We start from the raw sequence: 16,168 nt of genomic DNA on the forward strand, positions 1-16,168 counted from the left end.
TACGCTCTAAGGAGCTCTGCCCTTAAAACCGCGTGTTGGTTACGACATATTGGACTGAAACAGCACGAAGGACAAAAGACCAGACAGAGAAGGACTTATGCCACAGCGCAGGCTTACATCAGAAGTTCATTCGTCAAACGGTGCCTTATATACCTGTTCACTACCACTGAGCTACACCAGTGCTTGTGCCTTGTCAAACTTGCTTTAGGCTGGCTTGATGTCGGGAAAGCAATCGCGTTATTACGACTTATAAAGCGTTTTACAACAGCGAAACAACATCCAAATCGCAAAAATTAGCGTAACGAGTGGGCCGTGCGATTATCCAAACCATCACAAAAGTTTGTTCTTGTGCCCCTATTAACTGTGGCACATACCTACTTCAGCCATAACTGCTCATCGTAGTCAGCTGCTGCATAAACAATTGGCACAATATTCCCTGCAACTGTTTAGCAGATGCCACGCTTCTCAGAAGAATGACTGAAAATAGCATAGCGAATGCCGGCCTACTACCCAAAAGTTTATTATTATAGCCCTAGTGGGTACCAAGCAAGTGTGCTTGCAGTAGTTACCCAATGAGTGTTCTAAATAGGCTCTGAAAAGCCGCTCTTCTAGCTTTCGCTGTGGTTGTGCTGCGCCTATCACACAGGCCTTGTGTTTTTTATTCTTAAATAATGCACAAGAAAAATGTTCCATCAAAACCATTCTGGAATTCAAAATCCCGCGCCTATATATACGTGGTGGCCAGTGAGTGGCAATGCAGCGCGATCAGTCGTTTTTTTTTTTTCTATCAAGAAATTCGCTATCAGACGCTGCTTGCTTCGGCGTTGCGAGGCGAGGTAGAAGTGGAAGCGTTAGAGAGGAGAGTGAGGGGTCGAGTGTGTATTTGCGCAATGTGGGCATGATCATGCAGGGAGAAATTCCTAGAAGAGAGTGAGGGAAAGCGAGCAGAAGCCTGCAGACGCTGTTTTCCGACGTTGCCATGCGAAGAAGCGCAGTAAGTGTGGTCACGCTGGACACCGGATTGAACTAAACCATAAGATGCTTCACTTCTAGAACAACATCGACATAATGCGTACCGGTTATTCTCTTCAAGTTATCGGCGACGCCGTGAATTCAAGGAATGATGGCATACTTTCTTTTTCCTGGGCTATTTTCATGAGTCAGAGTGGGCATCTCTGGAGTCATTATTTTATTCCTTGAACAGACGCGCAGCCACTGCCATCATTATGTAAGATTGATAATCAGAATCGCTGAGGCGATAAGATAACTTGCCACTGGCATAACCTGCCTGGGGCAAGTTATCTTTTAGTCCACTTTACTTTCTTCGTATTTACATTACAATTGTATCGAATACCTGGCAGAAAGAAAGAAGTATAAACTGAAGCAAATAAGCCCTTCAGTTTATACTTCTTTCTTTCTGCCAGCTATAATGCAGCACTATCACTTCGCTGAAAAGAACAAACATTCAGGAAAGTTTTAAAAACCAAGCCTAAGCTTATTCACATAAGCAGCCATTTCTAAGCTCAGGCAGGACACCATCTTTATAGATGTTTAGTTGGGGCACGTTTCACATATATTACTTCTAGAATACACCGGAATAACTTTACGAACAGGTTTCACATTGGTTTTCTAGCGTTGATGTTGCTAATATCTTTCGGACAAAATTTGGAAAATATATTTTGAATAAAGTGTTAGATGCCGCAGTGCAAGGCTGCGGCATCTGGCAATCGCTACTGGGTCGCCATGCAGAATTTTCTGAGCTTGGGGAAACCGAATCCTGCTGAGCTCTGGGGACACCCTTTTTGAAAGAGCCGACAGTACGAAAAAGTAAAATCTACCTCTTAGCACGCGTTACGATCTGTTAGGATGGAACGCGACTTTATTTCAAGGACGGTTGACGTGGTATGGTGGTTTTCTCAAAGCAGAGGCATCTTCTTTCATTGCTTTTTTTTTCTTTCCACGGAGTGCTGAAGGGCACTCATGCACTAAATGCTGCAACTTTTCCTGATGATATCTTCTTAAAGGCGTGGGCTGTTTCCGCTCACTTTTAAACTTTTCGTGGCTGCTCTAAGTATTGCTTACAGTAATCAACACGGTGGCTCCTGATAATAGTTCAGGCTGAGCGCCCTAAAACATCGCGACCACAGCCGAACCCTCGAGGCCACATGTATAATCGTCATAATCAGTTTGTACAGTGTCATTTTTTATTAAAGGGAACACGGGAGCGCGTGGCCTGCGCACTGCGGCGGCTGCAGGCAGCGTGTTCAAGTGAAAGCGAGAGCAACCACAGTCTCTTTTCGCGTCATCTCGCGGCAAGCGAAAGAATCATTCGTTGCTGATATGGAACCAGCGGCAACATTGCGACCATATCAGCAACAAGATTGCGACCATATCAGCAGCGAATGGTTGTTTTGCTCACCACGACATGACACGAAAGGAGACTGTGCTTGCTCTCGTTCCTGCATGAACGCGCTGCCAGCACCCGCCGAAGCGCGCAGGCCACGCGTCGTCGTGTTTCCTTTCATAAAACTTGACACTGTACATGGTGGCGCGCTGCTCGACCGGCATGTGTCATTGTCGTCCTATTCATCAACCACCAGCTCCACGAGCACTTGTGGCTGGTTGATTCGTTGACTGGCTGGGCAGCATACTTGGCTAGTTAGGATGGCCAAGCTAAGTAATCTATGTCATGTGGAGACTGATGTAAGTAAACCTTATCTTTTAAGACAATGCTAATGAAGTCACGTAAATCTAAGACCGTGCAAAGTCCGTAATAATCAACGTGACATAGGTACGAGCCCGCTAATTAATGCAAGTTAGACCTTACTCACTACTACGATGCCTATAGGAATGAGCTCATTAGGATTATTTTGATGACCTCGATACTAGCCCCGCCGCGGTGGTCTAGTGGCTAAAATATTCACTCGGCTGCTGGCCCGCAGGTCGCAGGGTCGGATCTCGCTTGCAGCGGCTGCATTTTCGATGGAGGCGAAAATGTAGTAGGCCTGTGTGCTCAGATTTGGGTGCACAATTAAGAAACCCAGGTGGTCAAAATTTTCGGAGCTATTCATTACGGTGTCTCACATAATAATATGGTGGTGTTCGAATGTTAAACCCCGCATATCAATCAATCAATGATTAGCTAGATACTAATCATAACATTGATATTTTAACTTGAGGCAATTGTTGCCATCGTAATAAACCCATACAAATGAGGAAAAATCTGTTCGATATTGACATTAATATTAGGTCCGAGCTAGTGTGCTCTTAACTTCAAGGTAACCGAGACGATTGAACACACGACCGACACAAAGAATAGGTGGATAGCAAAATCGTGGCTCAGGCAATGGATTGTGGTCCACAGAGCCGATCTGCACCAGCTTCCGGTTCGAGGCGCCGTAATGCCATGCGGGCATTCTTGCCAGTAGCGGCGTTTTTTTTTTTTGCGTGTTTCACTTTGCACTCATGATGCCCTTCTCTTACAAATTGCTGCGTACGACTTCGGAGTGCTGTGCAGCGTAATCGAATGACTATTGCTTTCACTACAAGACAGTTATAATCGTGTGAGAGGTGACTTTTTCATTGAAGTGGCTTGCATCTCCGCACACATGCTTGTTGTTTTGCAGCGAAGGTTATATCGTGCATATTTTGTCACATGAAAACATTTTCTGCGCATCATGAAATCGCGAAATATTCGTTAACTTGTTTTCCCGTTGCTCATGTACCCGTAAAATGGTTTATCAGCTTTTGGGTTGCAAAAATACCATTATTAATGTGTTTTGAACGCTATAAATGAAACATGCTCCTAGTTCTCTGACTTTTTTGACGCCTCTGAATGTCTCTTTAAATAAGGTGTCATCCCTCACAGGCTCGAACAATGCTTTTAATGCATGCAAAATTATCCACAATCAGCGTACAGTTGTGCGAGATATAGCCTTTAAGGCTATGAATCAGAGTATAACATGACCTCTCCGCACTTCACGCTTGCAAGTCTCATACAACAGAGACGCTATATCATGCTACTCGTTGTTTCAAAGGCGACTTCGATCGTGTCGCGTCGCACGATACCATTATTTGAGTGCCCATTTCGTTCTGTGGGATTTTTACGCACTCACCTGTTTCAATCACTTTAACAGAGATTTAGCAATGTAGATTATACAACAAAAATAAACTATATCCGCATAATTGATCGCGCAAACTACGGGTACATAGGTAGACATCGTACGTATATTCCCATGTGACAGCATGTGAACATATGTGTGAGTGACATTAAAGTGTTCTCGGTAAGTGTATGCGCTCGAAAATATTAAATCGGGGTGACTCTGCAAAAGATTACTGCGTGTTTCAAAGCATATCCGCTCGCTGTGCTCATAACCCATCTCTCAACGTTCCTCGTTTTTCCCATGTCCACGTCTCGCTTTGTTCCCTAAAATGTGTGAAATATCATCTATCTGTTCGCGAATAAAATTGAAGAACGCAATCATTTGACAAGCGGCTGCAAAAGCGTCACAGTATAGCACGTTATTCCAACCCGATTACACTGCGCAGCAGGCACCTTGAATCACAGAAGAGATGGGCTTCGAACCGGAAGCTCCATAGCAGACGACATGCCGTTTTGCTATCCACCTATTGGTCGCATGTCTGCGTGCTTTGCAGCGAATGTCGAAATATAATAGTCTTCTGTCTGGAGGCATTGCCTGAGATACTGATGTCATCTGGTAGTATTGTCTGGAAATGAAAGCTTGTGTAAAACACAGAGCCACTGCTAGGTGGCAGCAGCGTATTGTCTCAGCGAAGAGTAGGAAACACCCTCTTTTTCTTTCATAACGTCGAATTTTCAGCGCAGTGTAAGAAACACTAGGTTCCTCAGAATGACGTCTATGCATTATGAATTGTGTCTATGCATTATCTTATAAAAGAAATGTACCACCTAATACTTACGTATGGATGTTGTGCCTCAGATATACGTAATATTTTATTCTTGATCGACAATGTACGAAAGTATGAATGCAGCAACCAGATCAATCTGGCTGGGCGTTGAGGGATTGCTTAAACTTTGGCTTAGTGGTTGAATCATTTTGAGCGACAGACAGACAACCAAAAAAACAGGCAAGCAAAAACTTTTGAATTGAAGTGTCCCGAAAAACACTGTCACCTTTAAAACTAGGTGATCACAAGCTCCTCTAAGGCTTCTTTCTTGCACAGGTAATGCATGCTGATCAAATTATTTTATATACAAAAGAAGCTGCTACTTAGCATTCCCTGCAAAAAACGTTTAACAGTCAAACTAGCATCATGGCAGTGACGAGTCAACTTGAGGCCTTTTCAGTATCAGCAGCTTTGTAGCCGAGTTGACGACGCATCAGTATGCTTCATGGATAGACGTTCGTGGCGGAGATCGGCTCCGCCCACCGCATTTGCTCTTAACAAGAAGCAGTGTTCACGCTTCTATGCGAGTGAGGGCCCCATTCGTCTATCACCCTCATCTTTTAGACTATGCACACAAACGCAGAAGTAAAAAGTGAATCGTCACATGGCTACCGTGTCTCACATTCAATTTCACCCCACTCAGGACGCAACACTCAAAGCCACGCTGCAACCATGATGCTAGCGCTCCTAGTGATAAGCTGACTGTTTATTTATGCGCAATGTTTGACGGAAGCGAAACGAACTGCCCAATATTGCAGCGTGTGCACCCTTGCTGCATCCGAGAGTGGGAATCTTCCTGCTGCTAGTGGAATGAAATAAGCCTGCCCGACTTGGGACAAGTACCCACGAGCATGCCTGTGGAAGGGGTGGTGTTGAGTTAAAGAGATGGCAGGAATCGCGCTGACGCAGCTGCATTGTTAAAATGTTAACAAAGAGGCTGCGCTGACGTGGTCGCATGCAGTGTTTCTTTGGTAACCACCGCAAATGCCCCTCATGCGTTTCAATGCTACGCTTGTTCTTGTAGTTTTTTTTATCAACGCTGTTATGCACTTCGCACTGTCTTCGCCCACGAACGGGGCAGTGGGATCTTTGAGCTAACTTTTGTATATAGAAGCTCGAACCATCTTGCACAGCATGCAAGGTCTGTCTAATAACGAATGCAGTGGTTCACATTCTGCCTTTCTTGCCCCTTGCGCAGGAACAAGCTGCTGGAGTGGTGGTCCGTTTCGGTACCTATTGGCGTCCCACGCATATTGGCCGGCTTCCGCAATAAAGGTGGGATCGTGCAGAGCGTCGAGGAGTTTCAAGTGCACGAGATACCCGCAAAAGCAAAGGTCAGTTGTGTGTCCGTTTTAAGGAGCTGCTTACTCATTTGGCTACTTCCAAGTAGTTAGCAGAAGACTATACGAAAACCACGACGCTTCGCTTGTGCCATGAAATCGTGGCATACCCTACGTTTCCTTACCACGCGCCTGTATATAGCCTATGATCAATTTCTGTGTGAAATGTTCACATTTATTTTGTGGTCATACCTGGAACCAGCATTGCTGCTACAACGTGATGAGCTTCTAGCGAGAACTGTGTAATCGCGTTCCATCCTTTTAGCTACGGTTGCGTTGGAGCAGGGCAGCATGGCAAACCGGCAGATCCGTGATTTAAGTGCTGCTGATAGAGTGAAGCTAGTTGAACAATCATGAAACCTTTATTAGATAATATTGACGGTGCCAAGTGGCCCCCGGGATGCACCAACAGACGTCGGTCACGCCGGTACCACTTAGCTTTGTATTCTACAGCACTTGCGCTTTGCTCATTAAGCGTCGTGCTCAGCGTGTCCACTCATGCAAGGAAGAAGACAGATGCATCATGTTCCAATCAGACTGACCCCATCTCGTGGCCACAGGCACTCGTTGAACACACTTTGGAAATCAGGATGTGGCAGACAGATGCATGGACGGACGAACAGATTCATGGATGAATGCACGAATAGACGGACGAGCAGACGCATGCACGCACGGATTCATGGACCGACAGATGCACGGGAAAGTATGGGCGAATCTACGTTTTCGCATGTTTCACTTTTTGATAGGACTGGACAGAGACGATGAAAGAGATGGAGGAAGACAATTAAGAGAGGGGTAAGAACGGTGATGCCGCGGGTAGCTTTGACGGCGGCTACGGCGATAGTGGGGTGCAAGTCTAAAAAGCTTCGCTTTCGAAAAAATTGGGGATCCTTAAGCCTCACCTTACGAGTTGAACGCGATAACGATAATTTGTTCTTAGAGTGCATTTCAATCACTTATTGTGATAATTTGTCTGAATAGTGCATTTCAAACACTTAGTGCGTGAAGTTTAAATTATCGATTACAAGAATGTAATCGATAAAGTTGACATTGGCTTGTGCCAGTGAAGCTATATCATATGGCTTTGTTATGATTAATATGCAGCATGTTTTAAACCACAGACAATGTGCTCGTGAATTCTTTTCGAACTTGCTATGTATTGACTACGTGACCTTAAAGAATAGGCGCTATAGTGACTGTATAATTTGTAGTGGGCGGGCTGCTTTAAACCACGAATTGATTATGATGTTCACTCTTTCTGACGCCGGATGGCCATGTACCCTTGTACCACGCAATATTACTGCAATAATACTGTAATAATACTGCAATATTACAAGTTTTACTGTAAAGTATGTCGACTGGACATGCGTGTTCATGAACCAAGAAAATTACTTTCACTACGTTTCCAAGCTGAAAAAAGTTTTCACTGTAGTACCAAGCTGACGCGTGGCTGTAATGTATTAAAAAAAAGACGTGAGGTTCTGTGGTAAAACACCTGCTTGTCATGCCAACTACCTAGATTAAATTCTTACTAGGAACAGATTTTTTTTATAACCTATTTTATTTTCATCTTTTGAATATCGTGGTAATTGACAACATGATGATCCTTCGCTCAGAACCAACCACGCCGATGCTGGAATTTTCGTAAAATGAGCTCTTTAGCGCTAGTACGCTAAAAACTTTATTCAACTTTGCTTAGCGTACAGTGATGCGAAAGTGAAGCTTGTGCCTCGCAGTGGGTTTGAGTCAAGTGGTAATGACGTGGCGCGGAGTGGATGACTGAATTGTAAGGAGTGGTGGAATTAGTATTTGGCGTCGGGGTGAGTTGTGGGAGTAGTGAGTTACGAGAGGTGTCAGGAGGGGCACCTACCCGTTTATATTCTTATCTATAAGGAACCTCAGACATGAAAGCCTCGACCAAGAGCCGTTTCACTGTTGAAAAATTCAACCACCTTCGCTTGGCGTACACTGTAATAGCTTTCAAAGAACCCGTCGTTTCGCAAATTAATATAGCTGCTTTAATGCAGTGGGATTTGGATGCAGTTCAACTAAGCCAATGTTTCGTTAACCTCCCTTCATTTCCTCTACGCTTCTTTCAAGCAGTTCGCCTTACTTCTACTGTACGAGAAGTATCATGCAAGACTACCCACGTCAACACTGACGGCTCCGTCCTGCCGAGCAGCTCAACAGCGCTAGTCGTGATTCCAACCCGTGCCACAACCATCAGATTGAGGACAGATCATGCAACAGCATCAACGACAGCATAGCTTTCAGCATCTGTTGCTGCGCTGCTTATTATTAACAACAAGAGGATGCAGCGGTGGACGATGTTCTGCGACTGTAAGGTGGCACTGCAGTCACTTCTGTCAAGTATACGCCGCGGTCCGCACGAACAGTTGGTTTTTGAGACCGCAGGAATTCGGCAACACATGACAGAGAAAGGGCACTATAATATATTTCAAAGCCAATTCACTGTGAAATAATCAGTAATAAACGGGGCGATCCAGCTGCCAGTTCAGCTCACACAGTAGACCTTAACCTATCATTACCTCTCTTGAAACAACAGGGCTGGGAAGCTCTGCATCTTTGCTCACCGATGCGCCATGTTGCATTAGAATGAGTCTCATTTTACGCATGCAAGATTACGCATCCTTGATTCGACAATAAGCTTACGACTTCCATTGAGACTCCGACAAGGTGATGCAACTGTTCTGGGCAGACTATGGTTGGGCATCGCATTTACCCGTCTGTACGCCTTCCGCATAGGGATGACCGACACTGCCGCCTGCGCACACTGCGCACACGTCCTGTGCGACTGAGTGGAATATAGCACACAGAGGCAGCTTGTGTCAGAGCAAAGTATATGATGAGATCGTCTAAACTCATCTTTGCAGAAAAAGGCCTCGCTAGCGCTACTGGGCTTCTTTTTAACTACTGGCCTATCTGAACGACTCTGTATGGATCGATTTCGCGTCTGCGAGTTTGTGTCCGTGTTGTGTTCTTATTTTTTTTTATCTCTATTTTTTTACCCACTGTTCCTCAACACCAGTGCAGGGTAGCATACCAGAGCCTAGCATCTGCTTACCTCCCTGCCTTCCTTTTTCTTCTTTTCTCTCTGTCTATCTTCTCTCTCTGGACGGAGTGGGCTTGAATAAAGTAAAATAAAGCGTGAATGAAGAGGAGTGTGGATGAAGTGGTAAGGATTGCGGAAGCAGTAGTAAGCATTAATGGTGAGTAGCGGGATCTCTGAAAAGTGCGAATAATGGGAGGAGGGGCACATAATTGTAGTGTGATTTCCACACTTTCTTGGAAACATACCCGCTTATAATCTACGGTGGCTCCCGTACATGAAAGGCTCTACTCAATACAGCTTTGCTCTTAAAAAATAGGTTGCGCCTCCATCATTTAGGACTCGCAACCTAATGGACTGCGCCAAGTATTTTTTTTTTTTGTTTTGATGCTTAGGTCGTGTGTGAGGTTGTTCTTTTTATTGCAAAAATATTTCGATGCAGTCACAAACTTTTACATCGAGAGAGGCAATGATAACACTGAAAAGTTCTTGGAACATCTCACGTTTGTTACTGTGTGCGAACTAACCGAACAAGTGTGCACACTGAATGACAACTGCATTCTAAGAACAAACTTCATGTTCTCTCTTGCGCATGCACACCACTTGGCTGACAATATATCAACTGGGATCTCTGGTGCAGAGCCAGACTCGAAATTAATTTCACTGCTTTCCAGAGTGCCACACAGCCTGCGCACTGTCACTGCACAGAAGGTCACTTTGACTTTTTGTCCTGGCTACACTGAAATTCATCGTGCGGCCGCACTTGATATGTCTGCTGCGAGCAGGGATCAATGAAATTAAAGAGTGTAACCATAGTGTCGCTGCTGATGAGTTCGCTCTGTCTAATGTTCTTACAACAAGCTCACTAAGCACACATGTCTAGGCAGATGGAAGTTTCCCTTCACAAATAAGATATCAACGTGCAGCCAGTCGGTCACTTTACGCTTGCTTCAGACGAGCTTCTAGCACCTGCGCATGAAGCACTTCGATCCGTGTGCGTCGACCTTCTTCATGCGCTGGTGGTATACAATGGTCATGTGCGTGAACTGTACAGTGAACGTATAGCCTTGAACCATATGCTATGCGGTTGTGCCTTGTGTTATGTTTATGCCACAAGGAACATTAGTATAGAGTGTTCAAAAAGTGTTTCACTACAAAATGACTTGGTGCTACAAAATGGTCTTCGGCGTGCAGCCTCGAGCTCTGCATCCTCACGAGAGGCGCCTTCTGCGCCTTGCACCTAGCCGACTTTCCCTCAAGACCCCTTCTTTGGGAAATAAAGCTGATGTCCACTACTTGTCGTCGGGAAGGCGCTTAAGCCACGTTGTTTTAAGAACTTCAAAAGCCTTCCTGTCGAGTACACAGCGAACAGGAAGGCATGGTTGACATCGAACACTTTCGCGGCTGGCTGCAGCAGTTGGACCAGCACTTCATGTCGAAGGACCGCAAGATAGTTATGGTTGTTGACAACTGCAGTGCCCATAACTGTACAGTCGAACTGAAGAGCATCAAAGTAGTTTTTTTGCCGCCCAACACTACGTCTGCTCTTCAGCCGATGGACCAGGGTATCATTCACTACGTGAAGTCGAATTACCGCAAGCACCTGCTAGAGCGAATAATCCTATGCTCAGAAGCTGGAAAGTTGTATCAAGTGGACTTACTCGGCGCAGTGCACATCATCGCCCACGTGTGAAAAAACACTCCGCTGCAAGTCATCGCCAACTGTCTTCAGCACAGCGGTTTTGTGAGGCCCAACATGCAGCTGTAGCTGACGATGGCATCGAGGAGGTGTCAGCCGAGTCCAGCGACGATGACTGCCCGACTTTCGATGCTGTCCTTCCCACAGATGTGACCTTTCAGGACTACGTCGCGATTGATCTTGGTGTCGCCACGAGTGGTATCCTGACCGATCAAGAGATTATTATTGATGTCACGGGCGCCCATGAAGACCACGATTCCGACGAAGAATCATGCGAGGAGATACAGCCGCGACCTCATCGCACCTCACGGGAAGTCTCGGAGGCGCTGTTAATATTAGAGGACGCTTGCCTGAACACTTCTGACAGCTTGCGTGCTGTTGGCCATTTGGAACAGTTAAGAAAAATTGTGATGTCAGCCGGAATCTGCGCGAAAACGCAGACGACAATTACAAAATACTTCAACAAATAAAGGTATGCTTCTGCAGCTTGATTTTAAATGGTTGTTTTTCCTGTTCATTTGTTAATTTGGCATTCGGTTAATTTGGACAGTTTTTCCGGCCCCGTGAAATCCAAATTAACGAGCTTTTACTGTAATAAGCTGGGGCACTCTTCATTTCGTGATACGACCAACCAAGTGAAAGGGCTGATAAACATTATGAAGTTGGCTTCCACGACATAAGTGCGCCTTTCTTAAATAACTGGCAGATGGACTATCATAGATATCTTTCTATGGCCCGGTTGTTTATGTATTTTCAACATTCACATTCATTAGAGGTACTAGAATAAGCAGAAAAAATGTCTTAGAAGAAATTTCGGCATTGTTTTTATGGCCACATTAGACTTTCACCACCTCAAACGTGGTTACTCTACGCTGTGCTAAATTACTTTAGGTGCCGTCTGTCTACTATTTAGACTATATTTAAGTGTGCCAAATGCATTTTCTGCTTTGTCTCTTGGCCCAAATGACAGGAATGTTGCCATTCCCCTGAGGAGTTGATTAAAGAATGAGACAAATTAGGATCGTATAATTGTTTTATATTCGTTTCTTTTTAATTATTTGCTGTTATTTATTACTTTGTTTTTCCAACTGTTCACCTCAATATTTATATCTGCACTTTTTATTCATCTGTTTTTATTATCATTTTTGATACATTCTTGTTTCTTTCATGTTTAAATAGACATCTAAACTAATACTTAAGACTTTTCTTTAACAACAACCCAGTTCTTGCCCAATCTCCAGCGTGCGTGTGTGCCCTGGTTCAAAGATCCTACTCTACTCTACTCACACTGCTTGCGATATACGAGACCATATATGTAAAACAAGACAATTGTATGTCCCACCACACAGCTCACTTGAAGTGGGCGAAGCTTGCAGCCTTAGATAAATTCAGGTTAACACCTATCCAAATTAGAAGAAGCTGCCATCACATAATGCCTAAAGTATATAAGATCAATGGCCGGATGAGGAACGACTAAGCGGCACAAACATGGGGATACTGGAATGAACCTATGGAGGTGAAATCGCCTCTCATGCTTACGATGTTGAGGATCATCAAGAGACCATCCTGGCCCACACTGACCTGGAGGCACAAAGGGCTCACCACCAAGCTGGATGAGCAGCGGCAGCCACTATTGTTATGAAATAGAGAACGCATGCCTGATATTTTCTCTTCAGTTCTTCTTCAACAGCGAAAATGTGCCGAATGTCGTTCCTTGTCTTGTATGACGACCCAAGAAACTCAGTCAGGTATGCGCTACAGCAGCTCAGAAGACCCGCCACCAAGCAAAAGCGAAATCAACTTTCCTCGCGAGCAGGTACACTCTAAATCACCTAAAAACTAACATTTTCATGAGCATGACAACTCAGTTCCAACGCGGTTGCTTTCTCTTCATCCTCGGCTTGCCTCTGAAAACGAGTATGTTACATTACAGAGCATGGGCTGCACTGACTCGAATGCACAAGAAAACGATTACAGAGGCGAGGCAGAAAGAGAGAAAGTCAGAGATATAAATTAAGAGAAACAGTGGAGTATAGAAAAATGAAAACATAAATATTCAAAAGACACATAAAAGAAATTGAGAAGAGAAAGCTATAAAAAAACAGACACGAAGTACAGAGAGTAAAACAAAGAGAAATACAAAGAAAGCGAATGAGAAAACACAGGAAGAGAGGGAAAAGATATAAAGAACGAGAAGGAGAAATCAAGCGTGGTAGAAAGAAATAGAAAATATCTGTGCTAGACACTTAAGACAGTAATAAATTGAAAAAAAAAACAGAAAGAGAAAAAGTAAATAGGGACAATCAAGGCAGCCCATCTCCGCTATTCCTTCAGGCTTGGCATCAGTAGTGCATAGCTGCTCTAAGGTTTTTAAAGGGCGAAGGTCCTAAAGCCGTGGGCTTGTTCTTCTTCTGTGACCGGTTCGTGACCGCCTAGCTTATGAATGACTCAGCAGGTGGCGCTAGTGTGAGTGACAGACAGAGACGGACGTACAGATAAATCGAGAGACAGACAGACTGATGAACGTAGAGACAGACAGACAGTTGAATTGTTGGACGGACAGACAGACGAATGTGCAGACAGACAGATGGAGGACGGATATACAGACAAACAGACAGAAGGATGGACGGACAGACAGAAGGACAGATGAATGGATAGACAGACAGATTCACATTACCGATAAAACTCTCCGAAGCTTTGCACCACATCATCACTCACTCCGTGGTATGCTGTGATATTTAAATATCTTCAACAGCTTCGCTGTTAAGGGAGCCTTAATTTGTGCAAACTCTCGAGTTTATGCCATAGAAATTTTGTACATCCCAGAACTCTCCCCTGGCCGACCACAATTGAAGAGAACAGCTATAGCCTAACAGACGAGTATGTGCCACATTGATTTTGGCGGCCTATCAGAAAACTGTCGTCAGCATATACAGTTGACTCGTTAATTAAAACTTCAAGGGACCTCACAATTTTGTTTGAAGTATCTAGAAGTATGAATTATCAGAAGTTCTCAATTGATGACTCGGGGGGAAGTCACACCACACATTATGTTTAGGCATTGATTTTAGCATTTGTAAATATTTTGTCAAGTACTTCTAAGCCCTAACTGCATGCTGTGCACAGAAAGCAGAGTTCCGAAGTCCACAAGTTTATTACACATTTACGGCTGATCACAACTCTTCAAGAAATAGCGAATTGCCAACAGCTTCATAGCTGTAGGTTTGTGCCTTCAGCACAAAGCTTTCTATACCAGTTGAGAAGCATTGCAGTTCACCATGCGTGTCTTTTGTTTCAAATATTTCTTTACTTGCAAAGCCTTTTTTATTGAAAGCCTCGCGTGCTTATTTATCATTTTTAGACATTTATGAATATATAAGGGCTCAAATTTTAAATGGTAGCAGGGAAGCAGCTGATATTTTTTGGTATGGACCTGCAAAAAGTATAAATTAAGCAAGTGATGGAGTTTAAAATAAGAGGCTTCCAAATACATTAAAAATTGAGAACCAATAAAAAAATATCATTTTGCTTGAACTAACCGAAAGTATGAATTACCAGAGTTTGAATTATCGTGAGTCTACTGTATGTTTCATGCTAATCCGGTAAGTCCCTTTAGTTATCAGTGCTACACTAAAATGTAAGTGGGCAAGCTTAAGCCCAACATTATAGGCAACGGAAAAGACAACACCAAATGCGAGTGGGCCTCGAAGCAATTGAAAACCCACGGCAACAACTACCTGTCCAAATCTATGAGATCTACTAGCATTCAGCTCTACGCTGAACACCGTCCACTCTCCGAATGACTAACCTTGACTGATTAGGGTCCCAGATTTCACTGACGTACTTTATTGCGTGGGCCGTTGTTAGGTTAAATAAGCGGATGGTTTCAGTTATTGCGAGGCTAAATGCAATTTTCTTCGTAGGAGCCAAAAATATTTTCTGCACTTTCACATACTTCTGTAGCGTGGATGGACCATTTTATTATCTTGGATACACTTAAGTATCCCAGCATATGAAATGTGGAAAATACTGGTCAGTTCACTGCATATATGAGGTCAAAGACAAGATTAACATTACTGGTTACGCATAATAAAACTGTTTAATTCTAAATCATTTTCATTTTTCATTTGTCGCATCATTTCGCATCATTTCCATTTGTCGCACCTATGCCTAATAGTGCTGCCGTGCCCTAGGCAGTTTTGTGCCCTATGGAGTGACATGTGTGCCTGTATCAAGGAATTACTGTTGCTCAGTGGCGACATTGAAACAAACCCGGGACCCGATATGAACAAGATCATGAAACAGCTTCAAGTAATTGCAGATGACATAAAAGAAATAAAAGAAGAACGTTTAAAATCTATTGAAGCAAAACTTGAACAAGTAACGTTACTGGAAAACAAGATCACGTCCTGTGTCTCCCAAGTAATTAATCTTCAAAAAACTGTTCAATACTTGGAGTTCAAAATAGACGACTTAGAAAACCGGTCTAGAAGGTCAAACTTACTTGTGTATGGCGTACCGGAGGAGGCAGACGAACACCCCGAAACCCTCGAACAAACTATAAGTGAGCAGATACTTAAGAACATACTAAAGATCAAACCCGTTCCAATAGAAGAATCCATAGGATAGGAAAACAAAACGCTTAAAAACCTAGACCAGTGATGCTGAAACTCCTCGACTTCCGAGACAAAGTAACCATTCTTAGAAACTGCACGAAACTAAAGAGCACCACTTTCTCTGTTAGAGAGGACTTCTCAAATAGAATAAATACATCAGAAAAAAGCTTTGGTAAATTGCAAAAACCAAAAAAGAAGCCGGAGACAAAGTATTTCTGGTCTATGACAAGTTAAAAATGAATGAAGATCTGTACCGATGGGATGACGATACAAATGATATTGTGCTCGTAAGCGCTGGCCGTCACACCATTAACCATGAAAAAAAAACGACGAAGCGGAAGCATCAGGCGAGCCACAACGCCGCAGCCAACGAAAGAAATAACATTTCTTACCATAAACACCGGCAGCATGCTTCAAAAATTAGTATCGCTTGAATCCTTACTTCTTGGAATTGAACCTGACTTCGTAGCTTTGACAGAAACGTGGCTGACAAATGAAATAAAGGATTTTGAGG

At 43.7% G+C, this 16,168-nt stretch overlaps 1 protein-coding gene across 2 annotated transcripts in view; it reads left to right on the forward strand.

Annotated features, from left to right (window-relative positions):
* LOC119184762 (decapping and exoribonuclease protein) overlaps window positions 1-16,168 on the forward strand; it is a 60,251-nt gene that overhangs the window by 36,644 nt on the left and 7,439 nt on the right. For both annotated transcript variants that reach the window (XM_075884361.1, XM_037434057.2), the window contains one exon: window positions 6,128-6,263. In XM_075884361.1, the coding sequence (XP_075740476.1) occupies window positions 6,128-6,263 (136 nt within the window). The remainder of the gene's footprint in view (window positions 1-6,127; window positions 6,264-16,168) is intronic.

Source organism: Rhipicephalus microplus, unplaced genomic scaffold (assembly GCF_043290135.1).
Source record: "Rhipicephalus microplus isolate Deutch F79 unplaced genomic scaffold, USDA_Rmic scaffold_28, whole genome shotgun sequence".
In the NCBI taxonomy this organism is placed as follows: domain Eukaryota; kingdom Metazoa; phylum Arthropoda; class Arachnida; order Ixodida; family Ixodidae; genus Rhipicephalus; species Rhipicephalus microplus.